Source organism: Carettochelys insculpta, chromosome 1, assembly GCF_033958435.1.
Source record: "Carettochelys insculpta isolate YL-2023 chromosome 1, ASM3395843v1, whole genome shotgun sequence".
NCBI lineage: Eukaryota > Metazoa > Chordata > Testudines > Carettochelyidae > Carettochelys > Carettochelys insculpta.
This window is the reverse complement of record NC_134137.1, coordinates 218,474,396-218,488,373: the sequence shown is the minus strand read 5'-3', so window position 1 is coordinate 218,488,373 and position 13,978 is coordinate 218,474,396. Positions and strand designations below refer to the sequence as shown.

Below are 13,978 nucleotides of genomic sequence, written 5' to 3'. Positions count from 1 at the left end.
CTTTGAATGAGGGAAAATGGAAACAAAAGTTTTGTATCTCTCTCTAGATGAGTGTGCATGTGTATAAAGATGCAACCGACATGGGGGGAATAAATCAAACCCTGGGAGACCTACAGAAACAGAACAGAGACCAGCACTTAATAGACAGTTTTAGTAACCTGAACGTTATGAGCGAGGACTAAGAAACAATGTCAAAAAGGCTAGTGTTCATAATGGAAATGAGTATGTTGGGCTTGGGGAATGGGATTTAAAAAACCCCCAAAAACAAAAGGGCATGATTTCAAATAAAAAGAGGAAAGGATTACAGTTAGACACACAGCCATGTGTACAGAATACATAAAAACAATCCCTATAAAAATTCACCATTCAGAAAAGATCTACAATATGTTTACAGGCTAAACTTGTTCACTGAAAGAAAGTATTGTAATATCTGCTCTGTCTTGTCTGCTCTTGTCTACACTTCTTGTGACAGTGCATCTAATATCAGGTCCCAACTATGCACAAAGAACTGTGCAGGCACAGGTTTTTAATGCAAGACTGACACTACCCTGTGTAAACTCAGGGCAGAAGTGGACCCTCGGTTTCATACCTGCTCTGCCAAGTGCCCAGAATTGTTTTGAGTACCAGAAAACATGTAATATAAATAGTAACTTGTCAATCTTGGAACATCCATAATCTGTATTTCCAAGGCAATTCCAATTTCCATGCACTCCTGATCATCCTTTAAAACCATTCAGTCCAGGCCCATGGATATGAAGGACCTAGATGACTGTGTGTAATTTGGATCATAGCTATAGAACCACTTTAACACTGTCTTTGGTTACTTTTACCTGTAAGTGAATCACTGAGGTAAATCTTATATCTCAGGGAGTTACATAGTTGTACGCCTACAAACTTCTTATACCAAGTTCTTTTGACGAACTGTTTCCCTTTGCATTCTGAATAGGAGTCAGAATTGAACGGGATTTCAGTCCAGATGGCATCTTTTCCCACTGCAGGAGAAGAAGAAAGAGGGGAATCAATGATACTGCTATACAAAACTGAGCGTTACAAACCCATTTAAGTGACTATAGAGCACAGGACCAAATGCAACAGGGTGCCATTTGGAACATATTAATAGCACCAGTCACCTGCATTTTATGGGATTGCTAAGCAGCAAAGGATACACATATATAGGTACAGTGAGCCGGTCCCTGTCAGACTGCACAGCTGTCCCTTCTTGGGGTCTCTGGGAAAGCACTCTCACAAGGGTCAGGCATCCATCCACCTCTCCTGGGTGGAATGCCACACTTCCCCTGCCTCTGGGTTACAGCCTCCTAGATGGAGACCGTGAATAATTCAGCAAGTCCAACTGCTTGGCCCCTGCCAAAATACTTTTGCAGTGACACAGAAACAGCTTCTTCAGATAAAACATCATTTATTTTGACCAGATGATACACAGTGCTTTGAAAAGTGGGCTAGAAAATAACCAAATACCTACAGGCATATCTCCTTACCTAAGCATCGCCTCTCCATCTACAGCTCAGGTTGATCTGAGTTATTCACCAGCTCTGAATGGGAAGAACAGCTTGCAGTACTCACGCTGTCTTGATTGTGCCTTTTTGCTGACTTGTCCTAGCTAGTCTCCCTCAGCCACTCGATACTTTTACCCTTTTTCTAGACTATTGAAGAGATTTGGGAGGGGAACAGCACCATGCCCTGGATGGAGCCGGAGCCAGAGCCAGCTCAGTAACTTATCCCCACAATTGATGGCTCTGCAATTATTCTCAATATGTTTGAAGCAATGGATCCAGAAAGTTATCTTAGCTTTACCATTTCTGGCTTCTACAAACATGCTTTTCCTCTAACTCTGCAGGCAGCAATACAAAATTGAACAGGGAAACTGAGTCACATAACCATAGTAAGAAATACTACAAACGTGTTTCTGAGTTTTTCACCCAGGGCCTTGACTTTGGAGTTGGTTCTGATCTCTGTTACACTGGTGTAAATCTAGAATAACTCCACTTAAGTAAACAATTATGCCAGATTTAGGCTGCTCTAACTCAGATCAAAATCTTTAATGTACAACATGCATTGCTGTGTCAGGGAGCCAAATATCTGAGATACAGTTACAATTTACAAAAGGAGGCAACATATAGCGGTAGTGGGGGAATTGTGATTCCATTGCTTTTCTAAACAGAGAGAGTACAAATTAGGACCCTGGAAATTTGCAGAAAACTATATGATAAACCAGATGAAGTAGCTTATGCTGTGGAAAGGAAAAGAATTTGCAAATTTTTAGAGGTGATTTCAGTATTAAATGCAAATAACAATTCCTTTGGCTGAAATAGGTCTCTTTTGCTACTTTTAGATCCTGATCCAACTCCCACTGAAGTCAACAGGAGTCTTACCACAGGCTTCAGGTGGAACTGGGTCAAAGCCTTTCAAAGCTATATGTTTTTCATGGCACACATTTCAGTACAATGACAGATAAATAGCAGTCTTTGACTTGCACTCTGTTAAGCTATTTACTAAGTGAGAAATAGTTTATTCTTTTTAAAGAACCTTCTATTCATTTAATAACCAGGCTGAGAAAAGAGCTGTCCATGGCTCACTTGTGTACTTTGGTTCCAAGCCATCCAAGGTGCCCCAGGAATACCACATCACATTGATTGTGCTCTGCTCAGGTAAACATTTAGACTGGCAGGAATTCCTTACAAGTGAGATAGATGGAAAAAGTGAAATCATGTGTGAATGCTGCTCTGTTCCATGACATGTGTAACTTGGACAGCACAACCCTCTTGTCATAAAGGAGTATGTTATCTTATTTCAGAAAAATGTTCTGATTAGAGCACGCTATACATAAAGGGCTTACTTGAAACTGGCTTGTTCACTCTTGGGTCCGCTGGGGAGAAAAACAAACATGCAGTCAGATGTTATAGAATAACCTCTCCAGACATTTCAACAGAAGCACACTAGAAAGTGATTTTCTTTGGTCGACAAACTATAATCTATAAAATAGCTACAATTTTTGGAAGCCAAGTTCAGCACATTTTTGTGTATGTTTAAGAAATAAACTACTCGTGTAACAATTTGGAATTACCATATCACTGAGCTTTTGAAAACATTATTAGTGGTTCACTACCAGTAAAACTGGGTTTTGTAAAACAACAGAAAAGATTACAAAGTTTATCATCAATAAACATATTTTCCTGGCATTTTTTAAAGTTTTAGTGCAAAAATTTAATTTGTTTTCATAAAAGGATTTCTCTGCAATGCTTGCTGCCCAAAGGTTGCAGCTTTAGGTTAGTGTATGTGACTGACAAACGGAGAATGTGTGGACATTGATTAGCAAAACATGAAACTGACCAGTTAATTTCCATTGTCTGACTGAAAGTGAATGGGAAAAATAAAAGTAAGAAATCACAAAACTGCATTAAAATATATATGGCTCTTTCAAATTTAATCATCTAAAGATACATTTGTAACATAAGAAGGTGTAAATTTTTCTTAAAATATGTGGGACATCTACTGAATTCCTCACACAGTTTCCACTCACCTTTTACTTAGTCAAAACTCCTATTAATTTCAGCAAGTATACAATGAAGGATTTGACCTCAAATGTTACACCTGATAGTGTCCCTTTAAAGAGGCTTGGTAAACAGTAAGTGCCTGGTAGTTCAGAGTCCTACACACAATAGGCACCCACTCTAAACAGAATAGCTTCTGCTGCAGTTAATAGCTAGTTCATAACAGGCTTCAAGAGAAGCTGCATCGGGCTAGACAAAGGAATGCAGTAATGGGTGATTCTTTCTGTTCCCCATAGCCAGGTGGGGCTTTGCTTTGTACCATTTGGAACACATGATGAAGTTGCAAGTAACGCTCTACTTTGCAGATTCATTAACCAGACAGATATATTTCTGAGGGCACTATGCCAATGAGCACATGAGTAAAAGCCTTAATTTTACAGAATATATGTACTGTGCTCACATTGATTCCATTCCAATAAGCATCCATCTGGTGGGTGAAACAATGGATTACAAAGCAGGGCACATGGATTCGTTCTGAGCTCTGCAACTGTCCTGTGGGATGATTTTGGGCATGTCATGGTCTCTCTGTGCTTTCATTTCTCGTCCTGCCACACATAGGTCCTATTTATTTAGCATGTAACCTTACCAGGGCAGCAACTCACTGTCTTTCTGTAGAAATCTACCTATTTACACACACAAACACTGCCTACCACAATGGGACTCTGATTTCAGTTAAACCCCAAAAGTACAACTGTGACATAAATAAGAGTAACACAACAATAACATTCTTATATTGCAGACAATGGGAAAACCGTGAGCAATAAAGTAAAATTGCGAAAGCGTGCCCAGTGTGTAAATCTGTCGTGTGTCATCTGTGCAGTGGCCTGCAGAGATATCTGAAATAGGGATAAAAACACCAACATAGATTCACGCTAATTGAGCTTTGGATTTAAATGCCGCACTACACATTAAAAATATGCACACGTGCACAAACCCTGCTCACTACACAATCAAATCAAATCAAATCAAAACAAATCCCTGGTTTCAGTAGAAGCCTTTGTACACTTTCCATAGTTAAAAACACAACTGGGTTTGCACCATAAAGGAGTATGAGAATGTGTCATTTACATATGGGCTACGTCTACAAGTGAAGCCAACATCGAAATAGCTTATTTCGATGTAGCAACATTGAGTAACGTCTACACGTCCTCCAGGGCTGGCAACGTCGATGTTCAACTTTGACGTTGCGCGGCACCACATCGAAATAGGCGCTGCGAGGGAACGTCTACACGCCAAAGTAGCACACATCGAAATAAGGGTGCCAGGCACAGCTGCAGACAGGGTCACAGGGCGGACTCAACAGCAAGCCGCTCCCTTAAAGGGCCCCTCCCAGACACAGTTGCACTAAACAACACAAGATACACAGAGCCGACAACTGGTTGCAGACCCTGTGCCTGCAGCATGGATCCCCAGCTGCCGCAGCAGCAGCCAGAAGCCCTGGGCTAAGGGCTGCTGCCCACGGTGACCATAGAGCCCCGCAGGGGCTGGAGAGAGAGCATCTCTCAACCCCTCAGCTGATGGCCGCCACGGCGGACCCCGCTATTTCGAAGTTGCGGGATGCGCAACGACTACACGGTCCCTACTTCGACGTTGAACGTCGAAGTAGGGCGCTATTCCTATCCCTTCATGGGGTTAGCGACTTCGACGTCTCGCCGCCTAACGTCGAAGTTAACTTCGAAATAGCGCCCGGCGCGTGTAGCCATGACGGGCGCTATTTCGAAGTTAGTGCTGCTACTTCGAAGTAGCGTGCACGTGTAGACACGGCTATGGAGAGACAGAGACACAGAGTGAGGTGAAGTGCCCAAAGCAGAGCTGGGAAAAGAACCCAGGTTACCTGAGTCTAGTGCCCCATACATTAGACTATGCTGTACCCATAACCAAAAATATCCAAGATCAAATTAACCTTTTCCTTTTGGCTGAAGGCATTTTCATGGCTTTCACTTGATAAACTGATACACTTATTGAAGCTCTTACCTGATTCGGTATAAAATGGTGCTTTGGTGCTTGGCCCGTCTCCAACGGGGTTCCTGGGTGTCACCTGGAATTCATAACTGGAGAATAAAATTGGAAACAAACACACGCTGTATTTTTGATTGTTGTGGGCCAGGACACCACTCATGCAGACACCATTTCCGATGCTACCGGCTTCCTGGACAAGCATAATGGATTAAGTTTCCTACTCTAAAAACATTTTGCTCCTAATCTCATAAGACCCCTCTGCCTATGCATGGTGAGCTTGCATGCAGATCCTTTGTGTTTGTGTTAATTCTCCAATGGTACCTCATTCTGTTTTGAATGCTGGAGGGGGAGCAGGTTAGGAGATGGGGCCTGCTGTGCAAATAACGTGCCTCTCCCAAGACATGGGGCTGGAATGTTCAGCCAATGGAGAATGCACCTCATTGTTCTATAGAGTCCTCTAATAACAACAACGTCCCCATTTGGGGAGGTCTCTTCCTTATCCTTCTCCATAGCAATACTTTACAGACTATTCCTAAACACAAGAACTTCCTGGGTTCTCAGCGCCACCTCCCTCCAATGTTACCTCTAATTTTTTCCCATTCATGAGTGGAATAAATTTTGTTACGACCACTAAGGAAAGTGCAGAGATGCAGCTCCACGAACCAAAACACCTGCTGGTGGCTGCAGGTGGCTGTGGGAGCTCTGCTAATCAGCTGGGTGGCAGCTGAATGGCTCCCGGGTGGTCACCAAGCATTCAGCTTACAGGGAACACTGCCCTCCGCTCCTCTCCCACGGCCTATGTCGGGAGTGGGTTTGCCATCCCTGGGACACAAGAGCTGGGGGTGTGGGCTGACCCTGAGCCCAAAAAACTGGGCAGGTGGCAGTGTGCACACAGTACCCTACTGATTTTCCAGAACGGCTACCTCACAAGGGGGGTTACCCTGAGAAAACCTGAATGGGGCAACTCTGAAAGGTTGAGACCAAAGCAGAATGCAGGAAAGTAAAACAAGATAGAAAAGAAAGAAAAGTCCCAGTCAGACTGACCTGGCCTTGTTGCCGGTGTGGCTTTGCTAAGAGGGGAACCAAAGACCCGCTCCCAATCCCACAGTTCAAATCCAGGAGTCTGAACGATTGCTGCCAGTCCCCTAGAGTTACTTCTCCTTCCCCTTTTCCTTAACAGCACTCAGTGCCCCTGCCTTCTGTGGCCTGCCTGTTTTGCTGCTGTGCTATGAGGAGAAGCAACCCCCATCTGTAGCCTGAGCCCCCTGTCTCAAACCTCTGCCCCGACTCCTTCCTCCCACTACAAACCCTGACTCCTGCACCCTCCCTCTCACAGACCCAGCCCCTGCCCTGAGCCTCCCCCCTCACAACCTCTGACTCTGGCATCCCACATTCCCAGCCCCCTTCTCTGACCCCCTTGCACTCTGCCACAGGTACTGACATATTGCTATCCCACCCAACACCCTGCCCTGAGCCTACCACCAGGGTGGGGTGGGGCGGGGCAGGGGTGTGACACAGCAGAACCTGTGAAAAATTCAGGTTATTTTTACCCTGAGTGAAGCCTCGACTAGAGGACTTATATTAGAGTCACTGCAAGAAACAGCTCCTGGTTTGGAGGCTATGAAAGGAGAGAAGTTGAGCAACCTTAACATAAATAAGTAACAGGTAACTGAATATGTTTTAAATTAGCAATTAACACAAGGCAGTGGACATATTTAAAAACAATGAGCAGGTATTTAGGTTACTTTTTATCTTGAATGTTATATTGGACAGTTACTTACAATACGTAATTATATATATATTTTTAGGGGCAATAACATACTACTGTTGATTCACAAAGAATCACTTATAAATGGAAGGAGAGGCTTAGTGAATTTCTCACAGTGCTATAATGAAATAGAGCTACAAGAGGCTGCTTTCCATGCAGCATTTTTCCAAGAGATCAAATGATCAGAAAAGACAAAATTTATAAAACACGCCACTAATCTCATACTTCGGTTGCCAAAGATTCCATTTATAAATTCTCCCCAAAGAGGCTGAATAGTTTAATCCACACTGTGGAACTTCCAACTGTTTCTTGGTCTCTGAAGACCTGAGCAGCAAGCTGATTAACCCCAATAAGTTGTTTCTGGCCAAATACCAAGGGATGGTCTCCCACAGCTACTTGGTGGGATAATTTTTATTTCACCCGAATTTAATGCTTAATGTTAACAGTTGCTTCAACTTTTGTAAATTTTCTCATCATATAGAAATATCCACAAGTGTTCTCATGGTGGGCAAATATTTTGTAAATGAAGCGTCTACATTTGTAAGCATAACTATGGGTTCATTATATATATTTAAAAAGCCTACCAAATCTAATTTAGATATTTGTTCCACGCTCACCACTCTGGGAATCCAAGATGATTTAAGATCACTTTGAATAAGTCACGTGATGTTTAAATGCAGAAAATCTACCAGGGAGAGGGAATTTTTTCATCTTATAAAAAATTAAAGGTAATTTTTTAATGAAATTTTAATCTGACCTGTTTGTAAGCTCTCATTCTATCATCTCCCCACCCTACAACTTTTAAAATTCAGATGGTCTAGGTCTAGCCTTCTCAACCTTGCCCGTAGCAGCTCTCACCTCCATTTAACATCATGGGATGGCTCAGGTGGTGGTTACAGCCCCATGACACCAGTTTGCAACCCCACCAATGGGTAAAAAGAAAAGGTGATTCACACTGTGTGGTAGCTGAGGTTCTTTGAGGTGGTTGTCCCTGTGACTACTTCACGTTAAGTGAATCTGCATCCCTGTGTTTGTTACTGGAAAATTTTAGTAGCAGTGCCTGGTTGGGTCACACGTGTGCTCTCCCCACCTTGGGCCACCTCCAGCGCTTCCATAGTGCTGTGTGACTACCACCCCTCCTCAGTTCTTCCTCTACCACAAAGTTTCTATAGTGAAAAACTCCAAAGTAGAGTGAAGGAGAACATAAGTCCAAGTACAGCACCTGCTGCTGAGTGTTGCTCAATGCCACACTGCTGCATGAATATATGGGCTGGTGTGCTCAGAGTGCTGCTTTGCAGGTGTCCTTAACAGGCATGTTATTGAGGAAGTGAGTCTGGGTCCCTGGTGGCGATTGTATCTGTTGATGGCAATAACAAAAGTCAGTGCAGCTAGAGATCCATTTTACAGTCTCTCTTTGGATCTGGCATCTCTCTTAGGACTGATGTAAATAGCTAGCACCCTTCAGGTGGCCAGAGTGTGATGCACTACGTTTTGTTTGTCCCCATGAGGTTTGGTGAAAAATGATGGAAGATGGCATGGGTTGATACAAATGAAATGATGGAACTATTTTAGGTAGGAACTTGAGGTGTGGCCGTGAGGTAACTATTTTTGAAAAATACTGTATTTGGGGTATGTACCAGCAGGCAACCAATTCTCCCACTCATTGTGCAGAAGTGATAGTGACAAGGAAGGTCACCCTCACTGACAGATGGAGAAGTAAATGCATCACTTATGGCTCCAAAGGGGAACACATGAAGCATCACAGTACCAGACTGTTTTCCTACGATGGTACTGGGGCTTGTATTTCAGCGTGGAGGTTAAGAAGACCTTTCAGAAGAGATTTAATGGCAGCACGGCGAAGATGGAGAGCTTGTGCACTTTGCAGGGGAATGCCGTATTTGCTGCAAGTTGTTCTCTCCTGTTCATGAAGGTGTCAGGTATGTCACGTAGCAGGTCTCTTACTATTTAAAAGCACGTCCCTTACCTTCTCTCATCTGGTCATTTCAGCATCACAGAAACATGGAGCAGCCATTCCCCTTTAGAATAGCTTATCCCGTGAGTGAGGGTAACTATGCTATGGTGGGGGTATATTAATAACTGAAACAAACGCCTAAGTTTTTTTTTTTTAAAGAAAAGAAAAAGAATCAGGGAAGACTTAACTATGAACTAATTGGGTTACAAAGTTGGTGGTGCTGTGTCTCAAGCTGAGAATGGTAGACAAGGAACGGAAGGAGTTTTTTGTATAGGACTGTGTAACTTCCAGAGGTGGTATAAGATGGAGGCAGTGAGTGTGTGACCTCACCAGGCACTGCTACTAAAAATCTCCAATTACAACTGCAGGGGCACAAATTTACCCTCCAAGAAGAGCCCTTGGTTTACTGACACTGAATGGAGCAATTCTCTGCTTCCCTGGGGCATATGACATCTGTGCCTCTTCTCATAATTCATCATGTGTGTTGATGGCAAGTGCAATAACAGCACTAAACTCTTAAATGAAATTCTTCCTCTATAGCTCTAAAAGCACTTCTGTGAAAAACGGTAAGGCTTATTATCCCCATTTTACAGAACTAAAACTAGGTGCCAGAGTGGTGAAGAGACTTGTCCAAAATCATATACAGCAGGTCCACTGCACACCTAAGAAAAGAGCCCAAATCTCCTGACTTCCAAATCCACTGAAGGGCAAGCTTTGTTCTGACATGTTGGGATTCACAAGTGAATAAAACACACCTCCTGATTTATGCTACGATTTTGGCATCAACAGTTTAAATAATTTCATGGCAGAGACGTACAGAAAGAATAAGGCATGGAAAGGTCACCAAATAATGTAGCTTTTGCTACAGCAGTCTTCACAAGCGTATAGTGGCGGCATGGGGGAGGTGCTGAAAGGTGAGGCCTGGAGGATAGCTCAAAAACGATCCCACCTTGCATTAGCTCTGCATCGTCAGCTTCTGTCCCACTGGGCCCAGCTACCCATACTTGGAAGAGCAGGGTGCCCAAACCTAGATGGCACTGTGACCCCATGTGCCACATTGCAATGCTACTCAGTTACAGCCATTTCCAACACTTCACAGACTATTCAAAGTCACAATTTCTGTGACCTCTGTAAAAAAAAAAAAATCATAGGTCCAATCACGACCAAAAGCATCAAAGGCAGCTGATGTATCTAACAATATTGGTAGCGATCCCTGACCATCGGAGGGAGAACATCTATTTGAGCTACCAGTGTGGTCTTTATGCCATATCCAGGGCCTGAGCCAAACTGAGAAAGATCAGGGAGACTGAGGTGGCCAGACACCCCAACAGCAGCTTTTGCAACAAACACAACAAGGTGTGGCATGGATAGCAGGACGTAAAATATCGCCAGCAAAATATATATAAACAATTATTTTTAAAAGCAAAATCAGGATGAATGTAGCAGAGGGAGAAATTTACCTTATTCCATTACTAATGAGCAGATTTTGCCTCTCCTTCTAATGGGCGGATAATGGGGGTCAGAGGCTGCTACAGCCTATTGCCTCATTCCATAGCTCATGTAAAAGACAGGCAGAGTTGCTGCCCTTACGTTCATAAGTGCAAGGACTTTATCCTCTCTCTAGTCCTGTAATTACGGGTACATGCGTTGTAGAAATTTAGTCACTTTGAATGTACGTAGAGCGGTGTCTGACTGGGCTGGGAGCTGAGCTCAATAAACAGCGAAATGGATCTGTCTAGGAAGCCTCATCCAGAAATTCCAAACTCTGCGTAAAGCTGACTCTGCGGACTGGGACTAAGGTGGACAGAACAACCACCAAGCAAGTGGAGAGATCTTTTTGATCAGCTGCAACATGGAGCAGAACCTGAAGGAGTAGGCTTTACAGAAAGCAGACATCGGGGCTGACCCAGCACCAGTGACTACCAATAAGTCTATCTGGAGTCGTGAGGGAAGGTTTAGAGGGGTGAGGATTGGTTTGTGAATAAGACTTATGGGTGTAAGCGAGCCAGGTAATTAATAACTAAAACTCTGGGGGTGGCCATGCACTTCAAATGCTGGGTTTTGTTGAATTTTTAGGTGAATAGATGGTTATGATGACCTAAGAGTTCCTATTGTGAATGAAACCTGGTAGAGTGGTTACACACGTAGTAAGGGAGTGTCCTTGTCAATTTAAATATTAGGACCCATCAATTCTACAAGTTACTTAAATAACTAAAACAGAAGTGGGAGACTGCAAACATTTTTAGAGGAAATCCAAATGTCTCCATTTTCCAGATCTCGCGACAGGCATTTCAAAGAAGTGTCCAGGCAGAAAGCATCTCTGTCTCCTTCCTTTGCTAGCTTCCAGCCAGGAGACACCACCAGTGGCAGCAGCCCAGTGACGAGCAGCTATCTTTGGGGTGCAGGATAGTTACCTACTTCATGACTGACAGCACATTGCTTGCGAGTAGGGAGAGAGAAAATGTTCGGCCAAGAACAAAGAGCAGGAGAGAGGTGCCAAACCATATTCTAAAGAGCTCATGTGGTGTTTCCATAAATGTCTAGATATCCACGTCAGTTTTTAAGGCCGTGGGCAAAAGATCTGAAAAATGACTAGTCTGTGTACATGAATAAAATGATGTAAAAAAAGGTCAAGTGCTGGGCTGCTATCTTACCATTTCTACAAACCTTGTCTAGGGAGGGTGGCCAGGTGCTCATTGAAACAGGAACCCGATGGCTCCGGTCAGCAGTGCAGAGGGGGTCTGGGGTTAAGCCAATCTCCACATGTACCCTGGCTCCACGCAGCTACCAGAAGTGGCTGCCAGATCCCTACAGCCTGTAGGTGCAGAGAGACTCCACGTGCCACCCCAGCCTCAAGGGCTGACTCTGCAGCTTCCACTGTCTGGGAACCACAAGGTGCGAGGGTAGTCACAAGAAGGCTTCTTGGACACCCATTTGTCTAGGAGCCGTGGGGATCTGGTAGCCACATCCTGGGAGCTGCATTAAGTGCCGCCCAGCCTGATGTCCCCTCCCACAGGCAAACTCCCTTGTGGAGCCTGCTCCCCAGCCCTCTGTCCCACCTCAAACTCCTCACCCCAGCCCAGAGCCCCCTCTGCGCTCCAACCACTGCCCCAGCCCAGTGATAGTGAGTGAGGGTGGGAGTGAATGAGTTAGCGCGAGGGAATGGAGTAAGCGAGGGACAGGGCAGGGGTGTTCAGTTTTGTGATTAGAAAGCTGGCAACCGTAAAAACCAAGTGAAAAAGGCAAAGCGATTAAGTGACTACATAGGCCAGAGTTTAGAAAGCTAAATAGTCAACCTATATAATGATTATCCCATATCTACATCTCAGCCAGTTTTGATGTCCTTAAGAAGCTGTAGCCTATATCCCATCTCAAATATATTGCCAAAAATCCTCAACTAACCTTTAAAAATAGCATCTTACAGCAAACTTTGACTCCAGACTACATTGGAATGTCATTCTTTAGGCTCTGGAAAGAAAAGGCCTCCAAAAAACAATCCTAACCACAGCGGACAATAAAAGTACTTGTGTAGATTACATTTCTATTTATTTAATTAATGTATGGGCTATTTTTTCCATAGGAAATTGTTATCCCACATGAAACTTTGGCAAGCAAAGGAAATTCCATTATTTTCCAAATCATGCAGAAGGAGAAAAATGCAAGGTCACAGCACTGAAAAGGTGGAATTAACAGAGCTCTTCAATGTAGTATTCTCACTTGGAGTGCCACCACAGCATTTTCGAACAGAAAAAGAGAAGTTCCAATGAAGTCCTCTTATTACTTAACACTCCTGTCTTTTCTTTACAAGTATGTACACTTAATATGTACATTTAATTGTCAGCAGAACTAAAAAAGTATACAATACACTATTTACCATTGCCTGCCTCCCATCTGGACTCCCTGAGGTGCAAGATCCTTACATGCTACTCTTCCTCCGACATACAGACTGAGAAAGAAAAGAAAAGAAAAGAAAAGAAAAGAAAAGTAGGCAGGCAGACTATTTCCTGGGAGCCAGAAACTGTTTCAGAAGGTACTGCCACAGAGAGTTTGCTATCTCTTAGCTCATGCATGCAGTCCAGTAGGGGAGAAAAACTGTTTCATGGCCATCAGAGCTCTGGGATCCTGACATCAAGAGTGATGCCTAGAGGAGGACCTTCTCCTATAGTCTTACACCATCCTCATCACTATAATACCTGAGTACCTTCCAACAATGTATTCTTCCTAGGGAAAGAACTTCATGTACAGCAAAAGGTTCTGTACTGGTAAGATTTATGTTTTCTTTAAATGAAAATGGCATACGGATCAGTTGGAGACCGCAGACTGCAGAAATGTGCCTTGCACTCTCAAAGGAAAATAGTGAGGTTTGCGATGGTCATTTACTCCTGTGGGAATTTGTTCCAGTCTCCCAGTTCCTGAGACATCTCTGTCTCCAGCACAAAGAAATGTTCACCCTAACAAAAGAAATTACCACAGAGAAGCAGAGTTGCTGACCATGGTCTCCATCCTGCAGTGTTAGGTGATATACTATATGAGTTGATGATGGTAACAAACCACTTGTCTGGGGCTGCCACATGGAGTGAGTAAGAGGGTGTTGAATGGTAATGGAAGACAGGCGGAGGGGAGCATGGAGAGGTTAGACAGTGAGTGACTGGTTGGATAATAAAGGACATCCCAGCAGGGCTGCTAAGGAACATATTGTCTTAAAAAATC

General features: G+C 43.6%; 1 protein-coding gene across 3 annotated transcripts in view; it reads right to left on the bottom strand.

Moving 5' to 3' along the window:
- ABI3BP (ABI family member 3 binding protein) overlaps positions 1–13,978 on the bottom strand; it is a 451,725-nt gene that overhangs the window by 20,989 nt on the left and 416,758 nt on the right. For 2 of the 3 annotated variants that reach the window (XM_074999360.1, XM_074999377.1), the window contains 3 exons: positions 5,544–5,620; positions 2,855–2,884; positions 831–992 (listed from right to left, as the gene is read on the bottom strand). In XM_074999360.1, the coding sequence (XP_074855461.1) occupies positions 831–992; positions 2,855–2,884; positions 5,544–5,620 (269 nt within the window). Of the gene's footprint in view, positions 1–830; positions 993–2,854; positions 2,885–3,348; positions 3,370–5,543; positions 5,621–13,978 lie in introns of all 3 variants that reach the window. The other variant, XM_074999369.1, reaches the window with a different exon arrangement.